The sequence below is a fragment of the Herpailurus yagouaroundi genome, unplaced genomic scaffold (genome assembly GCF_014898765.1).
Source record: "Herpailurus yagouaroundi ecotype Mexico unplaced genomic scaffold, PumYag 189, whole genome shotgun sequence".
In the NCBI taxonomy this organism is placed as follows: domain Eukaryota; kingdom Metazoa; phylum Chordata; class Mammalia; order Carnivora; family Felidae; genus Herpailurus; species Herpailurus yagouaroundi.
In genome coordinates this window covers 2,556,599-2,575,027 of record NW_024412420.1, presented here as the reverse complement: position 1 = coordinate 2,575,027, position 18,429 = coordinate 2,556,599, and the positions used below count along the sequence as shown (strand labels likewise).

Below are 18,429 nucleotides of genomic sequence, written 5' to 3'. Positions count from 1 at the left end.
GTAGCTATAACTGAAACTTTAATGGGTTGCCTGGGTGGCTCAGTCGATTAAGCGTCCCAACTCTTCGTTTCAGCTCATGTCATGATCTCATGGTTTGTGCGTTTAGGCCCACTTCAGGCTCTGCACTGACAGTGTGGAGCTTGCTTAGGATTCTCTCTCCCTTTCTCTACCCCTCACCCATTTGCAACATGTGTGCATGCTCTCTCTTTCTCTCAAATAAACTTTCCTTCCTCTGTTTTTTTCTTTTTCTTTTCTTTTTTAAGCTTTAGCTAGAATTACAGACCCATATCTAAAGCAATTAAATCTCTCTTACATAGGTGCTTAGAGCTGCAGAACAAGCTCATCTCTGGGCAGAATTGGTGTTTTTGTATGACAAGTATGAAGAGTATGATAATGCCATAATTACTATGATGAACCATCCAACTGATGCATGGAAAGAAGGGCAGTTCAAAGATATTATTACCAAGGTGTGTATCTTCTTCAGAAGATACAAGCTTCAAAAGGAGCTCATTAGTAAATAACTCAACTTCTATGTGGACTTTTCCCACTTTAGGTTGCCAATGTGGAACTATACTACAGAGCAATACAGTTCTACCTAGAATTCAAGCCTCTGTTGTTAAATGATTTGCTGATGGTGCTGTCTCCACGGTTGGATCATACTCGTGCTGTCAATTATTTCAGCAAGGTAATTCTAAAAACTTCAAAACCTCATAGTAGGGAGCTAAGACTTACATCGGTAACTTTTGTCTGTGGAACTTTAAGGATGTATTATGTTTGTAAAACACTCCTTATTTTAAAGGTTAAACAGCTACCACTGGTGAAACCATATTTGCGTTCAGTTCAAAACCACAACAACAAGTCTGTGAATGAATCACTGAACAACCTCTTTATTACCGAAGAAGATTATCAGGTAAAACTTTTAGTTCTTGCATATATTCTCAAAATTATAATTGGGTTATTGGTATGTTTTCGAGTAAAACCCATTATCCCTTAGGTTTGTAAACAGTAGGTACTTGTATGCCTCGGATCTAATTTAGTGGTGTTTTCAGGATCAATAAATCTGACTTTTAAGTGCAAAGTTTGCAGAATTTTGCTTAGATCTTGTGTTGGTTAATGCTTTAGAAAAAATGTTATGGTTACTTCATCCCTAAACATCTTGATTGTAGGCAAGGTTCAAAGAGTTTTGCATTTTTTTAACTAGTCTGTAAAACTGATTTGGTATTAAGTGTATTTATTCACTGCTTTTCTTGCCCTGTAGCGTATTAGTATCTGTCTTTTAATAAACTTGCCTTTGTGAAGAATTTTGCAAAAACAAAATTACAGTTAAGGTTAAGCTAGTTGCCTTTTTTCTTTCTCTTAGTACCAACAAATGATGGGTTCAGATGCCATGCTTAGCTATATGACTAACTACCATGTCACGTTGTATCAGAAGTTTCTCTGAAGCATAAAATCTTATCCTCCAAATTACAAATCCTGCCATTTTCATAACTATTCAAAGTTTTGATACTGAAAACCTTGGAGAAAATTACAGAAGTTTTGTAGTACCTTTGAAGATTTTTGTTATACAGTCAGATTGAAGAACCTTGATACTTGTTCAGCTTACAACTTTCTGGTTTGATGCTTGAATTTAGGCTGTCATATTACAATGCTCATTGATCAAGTTGTATTCTATACATACACATCATACAGCATATTGATCACATCATATACAGTCAGTCATATACAGTAATGACTCCTTGATCAAGAATCATGGAATGAATTTTAAACTAAAATGAAACTGATTTGGCATTGGATGGCTTTTTTTTTTCTTTTTTTTAAGGCTCTGCGAACATCTATAGATGCTTATGACAACTTTGACAATATCTCACTTGCTCAGCGTTTGGAAAAACATGAACTCATTGAGTTCAGAAGAATTGCTGCTTATCTCTTCAAAGGCAACAACCGCTGGAAACAGAGTGTAGAGCTGTGCAAGAAAGATAGCCTATACAAGGTGGGAATGTTGGTGGGGGCCGGCCTATTAAGTCAAGTACTAGATGACCTGTTGTAACCCTATAATGGTGTATTAGAAGTGATTACAGGGGCACCTGGGAGGCCCAGTTGGTTAAGTCTCCGACTCATGGTTTCAGTTTAGGTGATGTTCTGACTGAGTTTGAGCCCTGTGTGTGAGCAGAGCCTGCTTGGGATTCTGTCTCTCTCTCTCCCTCTCTTTCTGCCCCTCTCACACTCGCTTGTACTTGCTCTCTGTCAAAGTAAATAAATTTAGAAGAAATTAAAAGAGAAGTGATTATGGTCTATACAAGTATTAGTCTTGCAAATGTGAGAATTGTCTTTAAGCCCCCATTTGAGGGAGGTGGTAATTAAGTCAATTTCTTGATTCTAGTGGTCATCTTATGTTCTGTCAAGCCACTCTCTGTTTAGAAAAAGATTGTTCACCCTATTTTTTTCTTTTCTTTCAACAAATCTTCAATTTAAATGATATAACTGGGATCCCCCACCCCTCATTGTATAATTGGCTTGTCATTTCAGCATATTTGAGTTTAATGTTTCACCATCATCCTTTCCTTTGAATAGGATGCAATGCAGTATGCCTCTGAATCTAAAGATACTGAATTGGCTGAAGAACTCCTACAGTGGTTTTTGCAGGAAGAAAAAAGAGAGTGCTTTGGAGCTTGTCTTTTTACCTGTTATGATCTTTTAAGGCCAGATGTTGTCCTTGAAACTGCATGGAGGCACAATATCATGGATTTTGCCATGCCCTATTTCATCCAGGTCATGAAGGAATACTTGACAAAGGTAATGGCGCCTCTGTGTGTATTCAGAACTACTTACCTTGAGGATATATAAAATTACACATGCAGGTCTATTTTTTTTCAAATTTGTTTTGTCTAGTGGAAGTAAGTCATTTGATTGTCATAAAATATTCTCCAGAAATTTTTGATGTCTGACAAGTGACATTGAATGGAAAAGGGAACTCAAACATGTCAGTATGTTTACCCTCCATGTATTTCTGAGGGTGAATAGTATTCTATATTGTATGTTTGGTTTTTTTGAACATCTGATAAAAAAAATTTTTTTTTTCCTGAAAATAACATCTTCCTCAAATCCGTTCTTCTGACTTAGATGTCCGTAACTTAGTAGTATAGATTCCCTTTTTTTTGGTTGCTTCTTGACTTTAATATGTATGCCTGTTTCTTTTTGGGAAGCAAAATCTTTATTCTTAACATCCTGTTAATTTTCTCAATATTTTGATAGTTTAACCCCTAATTTAAAAAAATCATAGGAGTTTAACATATTACCTAAAAGTGCATTAAACAAGCTGTGGTTATAATCATTTTATTAAATTCACTCCTCTTAGTGTCCCTTTTTGATATCATAATATTTTTTACTGACTAGATCCTCAACAGTTACTAGCTCTTTACTGTAGAACATTAAAAAAAAAAAAATGGTCCTAAAGGATCCATTTGTCAAAGCAAAAACATGCTTATTAAATTTGGAGTTTCCCATCTGATCTCTTCAGCATGCCCGAGTAAAGGGGGAAAAACAAAGTACCACTAACGGCCCCCAGTATGAATATTTCTTTAGGCCACCATCTAGTAGATACCATTGTGTCCAGTTATAATTTTTTAAGAATTAACATTTTTGGTATAAAAACTGCTTGAAATCCAGTGTAAGAAAACAGTTGCCTTATATTAGCTATAGATGAGAATAGCTTCTTTTTGTATGCATAATGCCAACTTATGAGACCTGGCTCTAAGCTGCTGTTAACCAAAATGCTGTAAGTTTTACTAGTGATTATGCTGCTTTCTTTCACACTGACTCTAGCACAAATTCTTCTGCAATAAGCTCTGAAGTTTAAAAAAAAGTTCTAAATTTTGCTTCCAGTATGCCCTTTATTTTCACTTTTCTCATGCCTTTTTTAGTGGTTAGATGTTTCTCCCCTAAACCTTTGTTGCTGATTCTACCTTTTTATGCTCAATATGGAATTTGATTTTTTTCTAAGCTGCACCTTCTGAATTCCTTTGCAGGTTGATGCAATAAAGGAAAAGGTGAAAGTTGATTCTTTTCCATCTTTAAGTCTGGAGGACTAAGTCTAAGGAATTTGCATGATTTTTTTCCTTCCTTTTCTACGCTGCTGCTGCTTTTTCCCCCCAATAAATTTTCACTAAAGCCTCTGCAAGTCCCTTGAAACATAACTATAATAGAGCTGTAGGACATTAGTAGATGTTTGCTACTAATCGGCTAATAGGCTTTAGGAAGGGCAGGAGGCTAATCAGTAGTTGGTTCACAGTCTCTCTTAAATGTATTATTAAAAACTGAGCATGGTGAGTTTCCATATTAATTTCCAAAGTTTCAGGAAATTTCTCTTCCCTGTCAGGGTATCTGGACCATAATAGGATTTTCTTAATACTCTAAATAAATTTAAGCAGCCTCTGGTTTTATTTTGTGAGCTTGCCTGACAGTTGTTGAATTTATATATGTATATATATGCCCTAAAAGGCTTTTGGGGTTTTTTTTTTTTTTTTGGTATTGAAGGACTGTGATCCAGTTTCTGATCTCTTGATTCTTACTAATTTTTTGCTGAAAGTAGATACAAGAGATACTAGCTGCTTCCGAAGAGACTTTCCTCATGTTTCTCCAGGTGTCCAGTTCTTATGGTGCTAGTCCGTTTTCAAGAGGAAACAAAACTTTTTTAATCACGAGAGTAGCTTGCTGTAATTGTTGCTAAGCAACACGGAATATTTCTGTATTTAATGAAGCAATATTAACTTCTTCCTGTAATAAGGGACACCTCTGAAGATACCTAAAATTTGCTTTCATTCATCTGTTGGCTTGTCCAAGGTCAAATTTAGGCACCTCTTGGTTGCTGCTTCCTTCATTGGCTTGTCTCCATCCCAATATAAATGAAACAAACTTACGTCCGTTATCAAATTGTTATAGTAAAAGGGTGGGAAGGTAAAGGAGAGTTGAAACAAATTTAAAAGATTTTGGGTGGGGGACAATGCCTTGAAATTATGTTGAACCAAACTGGAATCACCATTGGAACTTAGGGCAAACCTGAGTAAAATGCATTGTGTGTGAGGCCCTTCAGCAGCTAGTAAGCAAGGCAGTTAGAAAGCGTGTGTGTGAAAAACAGGTAATTGAACTGCAGTGTTATGCATTGTTTTAAATCAAGCATGTACAACAGTCATTGCAATTACATCATACTACTTTTGAAACTCTTAAAGCATTGCTGTGGGCTGTGTGTGTTTCTTGAGAGCCTGTATAGCAACAGTCATCTTCAGATCTCACTTCTTGCTTCAGTACTTTTGCCTTTTTTTCATGCACACATACACCAGAATAACTGACTGCATGTTAACTTTTCCTCTGCAGCATATTGCAGTCTTTGTGGAAAAGCCTTTTACATTATAGTGAATTTTTAATAGTACAGATGGAACTGATCTCAGTGACACGCTTTACCTGTAATTTTTCTTTTTATCCCTGTAATTTTTCTTTTTATCCAAGGATCAGAAACTTTTGTTACAGCTCTTAACAAAAGCTTGTGTTCATAAAAGCCTTCTCTGCTTTTCTTTTTTGAGCAGTCTAAATTGTGTCAGTGGAAACAAAAATTGGATGTTGCTGTGCCAGAGGCTGTCCCATATTATAGAAAAATAAAAATTTATTGCTTAGTTTGATGCTATTCCTTCAGAGGTCTTTTTTTCTTTTTTTGCCCTCTGCCCAACCTGCCTATGTGCATGCATGGGCATTGTGATACTGCTAGCTCTTCTTCGAAGTCGTTGGTATACTTCTGTAACAGGACTTCTTTCTTCAACATCTGACTCAACTTCACCTCTGACATTTAGGTTTAAACATGTGTTCACTTTAGATTCTTGTCCTTGAAAGTCTGGAAATGTATTTTGCAGTGGTGGGGTTTTTTGCTGTTTCATTTTTCTTCTAATAACTTGGAAGTTAAGCACACTCATCCATGTATTTTTTGGTATAACCTCTTTAGCTCACTCTTGGATACAGTTTAGTTAGCAAAACCCCTTGATGGCACAGACTGTGCTTTTAATATTTAACTAATAATATTTAAGTTTGAATGCCAAACATTGGGTATCTCTCATGGAACTTCTCCATAGTAGTTTTTACTTTGATATTGGGCTACTCTGTAACACATGAACTATTTTAGTCTATAAAAATAGGAAAACTGTAAACAAAAGCAAACCAACCCATCTTCCTAGTGTAGAAAAACTAAATTTTATCTGAAGGTATCTAGAGTCTACCTCAGCTTACATTTCTCAAATTATTCCCTAATAAACTAGAATGCATTAGACTTACATTCTATTAGATATATGTAATATTTAATATGGGACAATTAAAATATGTATAAAATACTGTCCTAACCTTAATAACCTATGTGAAGACTCAAACATACTTTTAAATACTTTCAAAGAGAAAGGAAGGGCTGTTTTAACCTTTTTAGGACCCAGTCTTTATAGTTTTTCACTGACGTCTGCATGTCTTCTTTTGAGTGATTTTTCATTCACTATTTACCTTTTTGAGGAACATGCCGTGAACATTCATTAAAAGATTTTCCTGTATTCTGCCTCTCATTTTGGCGCACTCTGAAAACCACTAGGAATAGATCATGTCAGAATTTGAAGTTTTAGTTTTACTTCTAGTATAATGATAGACCAACTAATAATAAGACTTTCACTGAGATACCAACTTTTTAAAAGTAGTTGAAAAGATAGAGTTTAAAAGGCAGGTAGAAGTTGTATAGCAGATATCCCCTAAGCCCATTGTCCTACCATCCTTTCTTCCCAATTCTTCACAGAATTATAGTACCAGATCATGTTAGTCCTATAACAAATTTTGCAGAATATCTTATTCAACCATCATTATATAGACAAGGAAGTTTGAGGGTCAGTACAGTGGTTTGCCAGGGTCACATAACTAGTTTATGGAAGGACCTGTGTATTCCAGCTCCTTTTTTTTCACTTTTTTTTTTTTTTTTTTAAACATTTGGACTCCTACTATATTAGTTCTGTCTGATACTATCCACTTTTATTTAGAGTAGTTAGCATGTAGTAGCCATTTACTTCTTTGGCTTCATTAAAAACAAAACAAATTCTTCCTCAAAGATGTGGCAAAAATTAGGCATTCCTACTACTATTTCTACTTCTTAGAAAATAGAGCATTAAAACATGCAGCCTGTCTTTATCTAAAAAGATGGAATATGGAGCCACTTTGTGACTTAAATTTCAGTCCGCACCTATAACAATTATCAGCAGAAGCTGTGCACAATTGGCAAAAGATAGCTTATTCTAAATGAGTACTTGTCCAGTCATTAACTCATTTCACTTTTTTGAATATCATTTCCTTTGGGGAGGGAAGTCTTGTCTGGTTATGAGTTCATTATTATTACCTTTGATAAAGTTTAAACTTCATTTGAAAAAGTGGTTCCTTCTTGTTATCTCCCTCCCTCAGGCTGGCTGCATCCTAGCATGCCCAGTTTTAGCCTGGCGTGAGCTTTTATGGCATTTATAAATCCCTCCTTCCTGAGGGTTTATAATGACAGTGCTAAAAATCACCTTGACTGAACTATGAACATTGCCATTGAATTTGAGGGGGCCTGAGAATATTCTTTCTAGTCTGTTTTATTTTGACAAAATTCAACATACTAAGGCTTTTCCACTTTCTGCCATAAACCTAGGTGTATAATATTTTTGAGGTGCTAAGTAACATTACCTGTTTTTCTCCAGGTGGATAAATTAGATGCTTCGGAATCACTGAGAAAAGAAGAAGAACAAGCTACAGAGACGCAACCTATCGTTTATGGTAATCTCTCTCTCTCTCTCTTTAAACCCACAGAAAAGTAGTAGACAAGTGTTTCATTCTTTAAGGATTCTACTTCAGAATAGAAATACAGTTAAGTGTCTAAAGTGCAAAAAGCTCACGGAGTTCAGGAATAATTCTACCATCTTTTTCTGAAAACAGTCTTAAAGCAGACACTTATTATTCACTTAAGGTAGTCTTAAATGCAAAGATAATCTTAAAAAATAGTCACTTAAGATCATAACCTAAATTTTCCTCTTGCCTGCTCACTGATTGATTACATATTCATAAATTAGAAGTATTGATGAATTCAGTTTTCAGAAATGCAGAAGCTAAGAAAACATGCCAAGGCTGTCTTTATGGTGCTTTACAGACAGAGTGTATCTTCTCTTTAAGTTCTAACTGGGGCAGAAAACGAGGTAGTTTCCATTTGAGAACTTTCCAGAGAGATAGGATCTTGAAACTCTCAGTGAATATATAGGGCAATTTAATTTCTTCTGTGTGCAAGTAGTTCAGACTTGTACTCTTGGTGAACAGATACATTTGAACAGTGAATTAGAAAGGTATATATTATGTCGCTGTAATCAGGTGTTTTTTGGAGGAAGGCATATAATTGTGACCATTATATCTCAGCCTGCTAAAGGAAATGATAATAGACAAACATATTAGGACATTGTCTCCTTTTAATTACTTACTTACTTACTTTTTAAAGTAGGCTTTACACCCAGTGTGGAGCCCAGCACCGGGCTTGAACTCACAATCAAGGCCTGAGCTAAGATCAACAGACACTTAACTGACTGAGCCACCCAGGCGCCCCCCCATCTCCTTTTTATTGTAGATAAAAAAGACTTTGGGAATTTGGAGGACTGCATAGTTTTGATAAAGTTGGAGAAGATAAACTTAAAAGTAGATTAAAGATGATTAAAGTAGGTTAAAAGATGGGAGCAAGATGTTTGACATATTTCAGATAGGGAACAGTAGGAACAAAAATAGGGTGGGGGTAATATTTTGGGAGCACCTATTGAATTTGGCTTGCCCTCAGGGTGTTTAAATGGAGAGTCCTTCTAGGCAGTTGAAAATTTCAGTATCAAAGTTAAAAGTGATTTTTATAAACTGCTGGTTTCCAAAAAGAATTTGCTCACAAAACAAATTCTGGTTGTTCACAAAAAAGAGAGACTTGAGGTCACCTGTCTGAGAGAAACTTTGCACTAGGTTTACATTCTAGTGGGAGATTAAGATTACTTCTTTTACAAGGGAGTGGATAGAGGTGTTACATTGTTTTTTTCCTTTTAAATAAACCAGGTTTCTCTACAGGTCATTTTCTGTATGTGATCAACTACTATTTGTAGTTGAGTGTTGGGGTGCCTGGCTGGTTCAGTCGGGGTAGAGCATGCACCTCTTGATCTCGGGGTCATGAGTTTGAGCCCTACCATTGTGGGTGGAGTTTACTTAAAAATTTTTTAAGTTTATTTCTTTATTTTGAGAGAGAGTGTGTTTCCAAGTGGGGGAGAGACAGAATCCCAAGCAGGCTTTGCACTGTTAGTGCAGGGCCTGATTGCAGGGCTTGAACACACAGACCATAAGATCTGAGCCAAAGTTGGACACTTAACTGACAGAGCTACCCAGGCGCCCCTGAAAAATTTTTTTAATGAAGTACGAGTGCTAATACAGTATTTGAAACAGATTTATGTTCTGATGTATTCATACGTAAGCATATTTGAATGTGTCTTGTTTTTGTTTTTCTCTTAACTAGTACTAGATTCTTTCCTAAATATCCATTAGATTACCATTTCATTTCATTACCATTTATATTGTTTAAATCAGAAATTTAAATCTAATTTTAAAAGTTTATTTGTGTTAAAACCACATCATTAAAAAGTTAAGCTTTCCTGTGCTCATTTCACCAAACATGTGTGAGTACCATGTGGTGATAAGTGTATTGGCAGATGTCTTGCCATTCATGTCATTCATGTCTTGCCAAGATAAGATGTCTTGCCCATTCATGTCAAGCATGCCTGTGCATATTGTTTTAAATAAAATGAGGTAACATAATTACTGTCACTGTTCTGCCCTGTGCCCTGAATTGTTTGGCTTTTTAGGCAGAACCCTTCTTAGGGTGGGTGTGATGCCAAAATTGTGACAGTCAAAAGTACCACCACAAAACTCATTCTAAGTTTTGATTATGTTCTTAGAGTAGGGGAGATTAGAGTATGATAGTCTACACTGCTAACAATTTGTCCCACCTCCTGCCCGCCCCTCCACCCCCTACCCTTTCTTGTTTTTCTTCTTTAGGTCAGCCCCAGTTGATGCTGACAGCAGGACCCAGTGTTGCAGTCCCTCCCCAGGCACCTTTTGGCTATGGTTATACTGCACCACCCTATGGGCAGCCACAGCCTGGCTTTGGGTACAGTATGTGAGACAGAAAGCTGATCCTGTAGTCGCCTATTTTCGTACTGAAACATCGTCTCTACCCGCTTCTCAGTTTATAATGGGAAAACAGGCACATGTTCTTGTAACCTTTATTTCATGAAGGACTACTTTTTGTTTCTAACTATAAACTCGGATCACCTGTGTTAAAAGCTTATTTCACATTCCGCATCATTTTAGAATTTATTTTCAAAGGGGAATAGTTTCAATGTTTATTCAGTTGGGCTTTTTTTCTTCCCCCTCATTCTTTGAAGAACTGCTTAATACTCAATCTGTTGTGAAGAACCTGATTTGCACTCTGTAGTGTTTAAAGAAAAAAAAACTCTAATATTGAATCTCTTAAATTTAGTGTATGTAAACAGCTTATGATATGTATTGTCTAAAATGCATTTAAATCTCTTACTCAAAAGCTACAGCAAAAGTATTGGTATGTGACCATGTAAGACTGTCAATGCCAACAAAGACAACACTAATCAGCACATCCTACATTGGATAGCAGTGCTCTCCAAATTATTTGAAAAATGCATTACAGACAAATTGCCTGACTTTTAAATGAGCATAAAAGGCCCTCTAACCTATGCAGGTTTCCTCATTATGCATATAGAAAATGCTAGTGTGTTTTTGCTCACTTCATATGTAACAGGTGCCCTTATGTTGTGCTGTATCCTGTGCTTTTTCTGTGGGACCATTCCATTCAGGAACAAAGAGCACCATGATTCCAATCTGTGTGTATTTACTAACCCTTCCCTGAGGTTTGTGTATGTTGGATATTGTGGTGTTTTAGATCACTGAGTGTACAGAAGAGAGAATTCAAACAAAATATTGCTGTTCTTCAGTTTTGTTTGTGGAATTTGAAATTACTCAAATTTAAAATAAATTACTGGACTGTGGAAATAACGTAGAATGGCAGTTTTAATTAAATACCTTTCAAATTTTAACCAAAGAACCGTGGTTGTGGTAGTTTTATATTGGGTATTGAGGCGGTACAGGGAGGTGTGAGTGCAAAAGCAGAATGAGGATTGGGATAGGGAAATACACAGCATTACATCATGTACATTCCTGTGGTTAACAAGGTACATGCAGCAGTCTGAAGAGGATTGTAGTAGGCCACATTTTGGCTGTCTCCCATCATTTTAACCAAGTGGCACTTCAGGGTTTTTACCTAAGCATTTCACTTAAATGAACAGATATGGGTATTCTGTCAACTTGCGATCAAAGTATATAAGCATGTAGTTAACATACTGTGCCTCACCATGAAAAAAGGGCCCCAAAGTATGAGTACTTTTAAGTGGAATTTTTTTAAGCCAGTGTTTGAATTCAACCCTTTTTGTTCATGGCTGAGACTGTTACTTTAAGTTCATTTCACTTTTTAATCCTCAAAAGAGTTAGAGGATTAAACCCAGTCCTCCACCAAACCTAGCCTTGTATTGCCCTATAATTCTCCACACCGACCAGGCAAATGACCATAAGCAGCACAGGTTTTTTTGTTTTTTGTTTTTTAAACATAGAACCCCTGCCCTGCCCCACTTTTAATCATCCTACCCCTAAAATTATAGTATTAACTAGAAAATCCCTTCTCCTGTTTTGGTTTGTCATAGTGAAAACATTCAGCTGTACTTATGCTTCTGCTGTGGATCTCTGCCTCCCTGCCTTCGTTGTTAATCAAAATCAACAGGGAGAATAGCAGTGGTCCTTGGGAGCTTAATCCTTTTCAGTCGAGATGTGTTCTTCTGGACCTTTCCTATACTTTGTGAACCTCTGAATATGTTCCCTTGTGTGTATTAACATGATGAGTACTTTCCAGAATTATTTGCAGGAGGATGTTTAAATCACAAAATGCCTACCTTAAGACTTGGCAGTGGGTGTTGTACATAAGTGGTAGAACAAATTGGTAATAAACTTTATTTTAAGGGATCTTCCATGACATTACTCTGAATAGGATGATGGTCTGGGAGAAGTAACCTAAAACAGGAAACAGTATTAAGAATTCTTATAATTGTCTAAATGTAACTGAAACAGGAGAGAAGAGAGTAATGGAAAACCTCTCAGGAGGTAAACATACCTTCAGTGATCTTTTGCCCTAGTATCCAAATATAGCCATTGTACAAAAAAAAAAAAAAAAAATCTGATATTTGTTAACTATTTCAACATAGACATTAGTACAATAGCAACAGAATGATATGAGCTCCAAGCAGGGCTGCTTGAATGTTCTGTAAAAACAAATTTTAAAAATTTATTTAAATGTAACTATTAAACTCATTGCATGTAAACATAAACAATTATATATTAGCCTTATTTCTTAAATGAGAAAAATGGAATTGCACTGTTTTTTACAAGTCTCTTCAAAGTTTTTCTTCACAGAAGACTGCTGGATTCTGTTTGCATTCACTGTTACTACTTTTTTTAAAAAGTATGTGAATAAAGTCTAGCCTCACGAAGATGTATAATTAGGAAAGTATTTTAATAGCCTTTTCAGATACTTGTAGTTAGTTGAAATGTGGAATCTGAAACCGTAACACTGAACTTTAACATTATATTAAAATCCATTAGTGTCTTTAGTTTGAATAGATCTTTTATCTATGCATGATTTGTACCCTCATGCATTGGTTATATGGAAAATAGATTCATTAAGTTGTGCAGATTTTCTAAATGTTGACACATATCTTTAAAAATCCTATCTGTGAGGAACACTAATCTCATCAGAAAAATCTTAGGTTTTGGGAAACTTGGAGGAGAGGTAGATAGAAGTTTTCCAGAATACGGTCTGTTGCTTTTCTTAAAATGATTGGCTAATTGGATACTTAATTTGTCAGTTTTTACAAGTAAAACTCTTCCATGACCAAGGCTGCTAGTTCAGCTCACAACTCAGCCACACATTTTTTTTCTCTCAGGACAACATTCATACTTCAGTGTGTACCAGAAGTGTTCAGTGTTAGAATATTAAGACAAAAGTAGTGAAGGGTCAAATTTAATAATTTTTTTTTTTTACTGCTTTATCAAGGACATTAAGTGAATCGTGTGTGTGTGTGTGTGTGTGTGTGTGTGTGTGTGTGAGAGAGAGAGAGAGAGAGAGAGAGAGAGAGAGAGAGAGAGAGACACTATTGGGCAATGAAGTACTACTTGTATAGGTAGGGTGCCCCTGCCTTGATTTGTGAAAGATGCCAGAGGTTTTATCCACCTTTGCTTTTGCTTTTGTGTTATCCGTGCAAATGTCAACACAGCAAAAAAAAAAAAAAAAAAAAAAAAAATCTTAGCATTACGAAAATATCTGACCCCTTGAAAGTATCTTAAAGACCCTATGGGCTTTGCAGAGTATACCTTGAGAACTGTAAGATTAAGCACCCTATAAAATAAATACTAAGTACAGGTGAAGTAGGAAATAAGCATAATATATTTCTGGAATTAGAATTTGTATACTATTCATCCTGGTAGATATACCATGACTTAGAGTTACTTGAGTCAGCTGGCCATCCTGTTGGGAATGCACTGTCTTTGAACTTGGAGCCATCAGTCTCTGAGGCAAGCCTCAGAAATTACATGAGCCAGAATGGTGCATTTAGGATTAAGTTCTCTTTGCCTCAATTACATGCTGTTGCATCACTTTTGAATCTAGTGTAAACATTCTATTTAGAAGCAGTTGCTACTGTGGCATCATTCACAGATGCAGTTTCTCCTGTGCTGTCATATGCCAGTGTAAACTCTATAAAACTGACCAAATAGTACAAACTGTGACTGAGTGCAGTAGTCTTTATTGTTTTACCCAGACTCCACTGACCTTAGACCTTGAAGTGTTATCGTGCTGCAGATGTTTGAAGTTCAATGCTAAGTAATGCTAATTACTGAAAGTTAATCGTGGAGAATTGGAGCTACTTCACATGCACCTGTTGCCAAAATTCTCTCTGGCATCATTAGTTCTTTGGGATGTACTCAATTTAGAAATACTATCAGGGTCCCCCAAAAGACTTTCATTCAAAAAGCTATGTTGCTTTTGTGAACCGGAACCTCCCTCCTATCCTGGGCAGGTGGTGTAACAGTAACTATTGGAATTATGTCATGATAACCATATATCAAAAGGGAAATAAAGATGCCCTTAAATAATTGAACTATCTAGTTCCTTAAGTTCTAGGTAAAGAAACAGTAAGATGTTGGATGACACACCACATTCACTTCACCATTTCCGTAGATTCTTCTGTGGGCCTAGTACTACCTTCAAAGTCCATACAAGTCACTCTGCAAGTTTTTCAATGCCTGCACTATTAGGGAAGTTGTGGGGAAGTAAAAGGAATTTTTTATAGGCTATGATGTAGAAGCACTACTGAGAAATCTTTGGCCAGTGTGGGTCAGGGAAATGAACATGAAATACTGCACAGGTGGGTTAATCCAGAAGGTTAGACTGTAAATCCGCTGTGTGGGGCTATACCATGATCTATTAATGTTGGCTATCAGTCATCCAAAAAGTGATGGCAGGAAAACAAACTGCAGTTTGCATCCAATGAGAATACCTTGAACCCTGATCCTTCAATGGGGTATAGCAGCGTTGTCTTGGGGAAGAAAAGCCATTACACAGGGACGTAACCATGCACAGGAAATGCTGCCCCCCCCCCCCGCCCCTGTAATCCAATTTGGTTGTGACCAGTTTCTCAAACATTTTTTTGTTTCAGCAGCTATCACTTGAAACATCAGGACCATTTGACTTTTTTTTTTTTTTTTTTTTTTAAGCCAAGATAACTGAGCCAAGTACCTGATAAAAACATGGGAACAGATTGATTTTGATCTCAAAAATACTTAAAGTAGGGGGAGAATTTCAGTTTTATTGTTAGAATTTGACAGTTTCAAAACACATTGTGGTGGGACAATCATCATACAAAATTCCACCTAGTAAAGTTTTAGGTGACCAGTGACTTTGTCAATTAGATCTGCTGGTCCTGGCCCAATTCCCAGGACAGTTCTAGAACCAGGTGCAATTTGAGTACGTCCAGCATCTTGGATCAAACTTACAGTCAGTCCTAGCATTTTTGCATGGGTCAATAATTCAACCAGAGTTTCTTCATCAGGAGCTTTGACCACCACTTTGGGCTGGCCACAGTATTCCCATTGTTTGAGCAATTCAGGGTTTCTTCTTTGAATTTGCTTGTAGGCAGAAACAGCAGCATGAGAGCACTGGGCAGCTACTTTCCCTTTTCCCATCTTCAAGTCATTTCGAACCACAAGAATCATTTTGTACTCCCCACTTTCTCCTAAGATGCTTGCTTCACTTCCAGTCTCTGTGTCTATCTCGCTCACTGAGCTTTTGGGAGTCATCCCAAAGCGTACACGGAGACCCCAACCCAGGCACATGCCACAAGCAACTCCGGCAGCCACGCTAAGTGCACCAGGATGAGCCAAATATTCCATCACCAAGGATTTGGAGAGCATCTGAAAGGAAAAAAAGTTATCACTATAGCAGTGAAAAATTACAGGCTTATCAGACAAAACACCTTGATTTAGGTAAATAAGTGGCAACATTTAAAAACCATTATGAAGTCATCCAGAAAAAAAGCAAAATATTATTTTGGATCTTAATGTACTGTTTTTTCTTCCCTTTGTACTAGAAAAGATTCAAGAATTCAGGTAAAGCAGTTACAATCATTCTGAATCTCAAGGAGTATCTAGTTCTTGGGATACCATAAAGCTCTGTTCCTCTGTCTTCCCCCTAAGTCTTGTAGACAAAGGAAATATTCTATTTTATCATGCTGTCTAAAGGATGTAAAGAAACCAAGAATAACTCATCCCTTCTCTGGAATATAGTGCTTATTTGTGTCTTCATAATGCAGTGGTTCTCAATGGGGATGGTACCAACCCCTCAGAGAAGTTCCTAGTTGTCACAGCAATGGGCCTGGAGTGAGGCGTGCTGCTGACATTTACTAGACCTAAGCATGGAATGCTAAAAGTCTTACAAAGCAAAGATTTTCCCGCTGGAAATAATTATAGGTAAAAAACCATCAATCACTGAGACCAGAAGCTAACTTCATTATACACATGGACACAAAATATTTTTTGCATAGTTCTAATATACACTGAATTTACCAGAAGTGTAACTATCATATAAAACAAAGGAAGATCATCCTTTATTCTTTATTTTAGAAATTCCTGTTACCTTAGCAAAGCTATTCATGGTATTTGAATCACCAATAAAACACCCGTATCAGTCTACAGCTGAGGCTGTTACATTCAGAATGCTTCCATTTATAGGCACAAATAACCATCAGTTTCTTCTAGTGGAACAGCATCTAACCATTTATATATTGAAATACATGGGACTACCATATTTGTAGTGCTTATAAGTAAGTGCCCTCGGATAATCTACATGGCATAGATGGCAGTCTTGGAAATACTTTATCACAAATATTTTAAATGAGAATGGGGCGATTGGCTGACTCAGTTGGTACAGCACGTGCCTCTTGATCTCAGGGTTGTGGGTTCAAGCCCCACACTGGGTGCGGAGGTTACTTAAAAATAAAATCTTGGAGAGCCTGGGTGGCTCAGTTAAGTGTCTTGACTACGGCTTGGTCTTGATCTCATGGCCACCTCAGGCTCTGTGCTGACAGCTCAGAGCCTGGAGCCTGCTTCAGATTCTGTCTCCGTCTCTTTCTGCCCCTCCCTTGCTAACGCACACTCTCTCTCAAATATAAATAAACATTAAAAAAAAATAATAAAATCTTTAAAAATTTTAAAAATAAGGATACCATAGGGGATGTTAAATTTCTTGAGATACTGCATACTATAAAAATTCATCTTTTTAAAGTGTACAATTTAGTGGTTTTTTAATATATCCAGAAGTTTGTACAACCATAAGTACTATCTAATCCCAGAACACTTTCACTGCCTCAAAAAGCAATCCCTTGGGGCTCCTGAGTGGCTCAGTTTGCTGAGCTTCCAACTCAATTTCAGCTCAGGTCATGATCTCAGGGTCATGGGATTGAGCCCTGCACTGGGTTCCATGCTGAACAGGGAGCCTGCCTGGGATTCTCTCTCTCTCCCTTTGCTCCACTCCCCTGCTTGTGCATGCAAAAAAAAAAAGAAACCTGTGTAACTATTGGCAGTTGCTTCCCATTTTCTCTACCCCCAGGTCCCTGGCATTTGCTAATCTATTTTGCCTATTCTGGACATTCATATAAATCAAACCATTCAATATGTGGCCTTTTGTTTCAAGCTTCTGTCACTTAACACAGAAATACAGATTTAAGAAACAAACATTGAGGGATCAAAGGAGAGTGACACGGAATGGCCAGAGGCAAGAGGGTCACACGTGTAAGCTGTCAGTACCTAGTTTCAGTCCTCTTTCACTGGTATGACTAATAATGGTGACAGGGCTGTACTGACATAGTACTTTATGGCTCTAGATGCCTTCTTTACAGTCAGAAAAAAAAATTAAATTCTTATTAGAACCCACATTTTCTCAGAATGCATCTATCATTTAGTTACTACATGAGGCTTACATATCAGGATTTCTCTTTCATAATCTAACAACTAGATTCCAAAGTGAATAAATACTCAATTATGTAAAAATTATATTCATAACCTCCATGTCAACAATTAGAAGGATTTTCTGCACCCATTTCTAGGTTGCAAAGTAACCAAATATCCTATATACCAGATTCAGGTACTATCTGGAGATGGGAACCACATATAGAGGACCTATTATGTGTTGTATAACTTGCTAACCCCTTTACTTCCATTATGGTTGCTATGAAAATTAAAAAAGGCATGAGCCTCATTTTAAAGATGAGAAAAATAAGGATCTAAAAGAGAACCTGCTTATCCACAGTAATATAACTAATAAAAGTAGTATAAAATATACTCATCTAGAGATCCTGACAGAAAGCTTCTCACTTTCTGAACTTTATCTAAAAACAGACATATACCAGGTTCCTGGGTGGCTCAGTTGGTTGAGTGTCCTGCCTCTTGATTTCGGCTCAGGTCATGATCTCACAGTTCATGAGCATGCAGCCTGCTTAAGATTCTCTTCTCTCTATCTCCCTCTGCCACTCCCTCACTCTCACTCTCTCTCTCAACAGCAACAAAAACTAAACAAACCAAAAATAACCACCAAAAAACAAACATACCAGTAAGAGAAAAAAACGAAAGAAGAAAAAGTTCTAGAAATTACAAAGTTCATTGCTTCTGTACCATAAGGTCTCTAATTCT

At 36.8% G+C, this 18,429-nt stretch overlaps 2 protein-coding genes across 6 annotated transcripts in view; one reads left to right on the top strand and one right to left on the bottom strand.

Moving 5' to 3' along the window:
• Positions 1-11,185, top strand: part of CLTC (clathrin heavy chain) — a 65,936-nt gene extending 54,751 nt beyond the window's left edge. For 2 of the 4 annotated variants that reach the window (XM_040496953.1, XM_040496954.1), the window contains 8 exons: positions 318-467; positions 554-685; positions 800-910; positions 1,820-1,990; positions 2,572-2,793; positions 4,026-4,046; positions 7,743-7,818; positions 10,108-11,185. In XM_040496953.1, coding sequence (XP_040352887.1) covers positions 318-467; positions 554-685; positions 800-910; positions 1,820-1,990; positions 2,572-2,793; positions 4,026-4,046; positions 7,743-7,818; positions 10,108-10,232 — 1,008 coding nt within the window. In that variant the 3' untranslated portion in view covers positions 10,233-11,185. The remainder of the gene's footprint in view (positions 1-317; positions 468-553; positions 686-799; positions 911-1,819; positions 1,991-2,571; positions 2,794-4,025; positions 4,047-7,742; positions 7,819-10,107) is intronic. The other 2 variants (XM_040496955.1, XM_040496956.1) reach the window with 1 other exon arrangement.
• Positions 11,186-15,027: 3,842 nt separating this feature from the next.
• Positions 15,028-18,429, bottom strand: part of PTRH2 (peptidyl-tRNA hydrolase 2) — a 57,809-nt gene continuing 54,407 nt past the window's right edge. For both annotated transcript variants that reach the window (XM_040496962.1, XM_040496961.1), the window contains one exon: positions 15,028-15,657. In XM_040496962.1, coding sequence (XP_040352896.1) covers positions 15,118-15,657 — 540 coding nt within the window. In that variant the 3' untranslated portion in view covers positions 15,028-15,117. The remainder of the gene's footprint in view (positions 15,658-18,429) is intronic.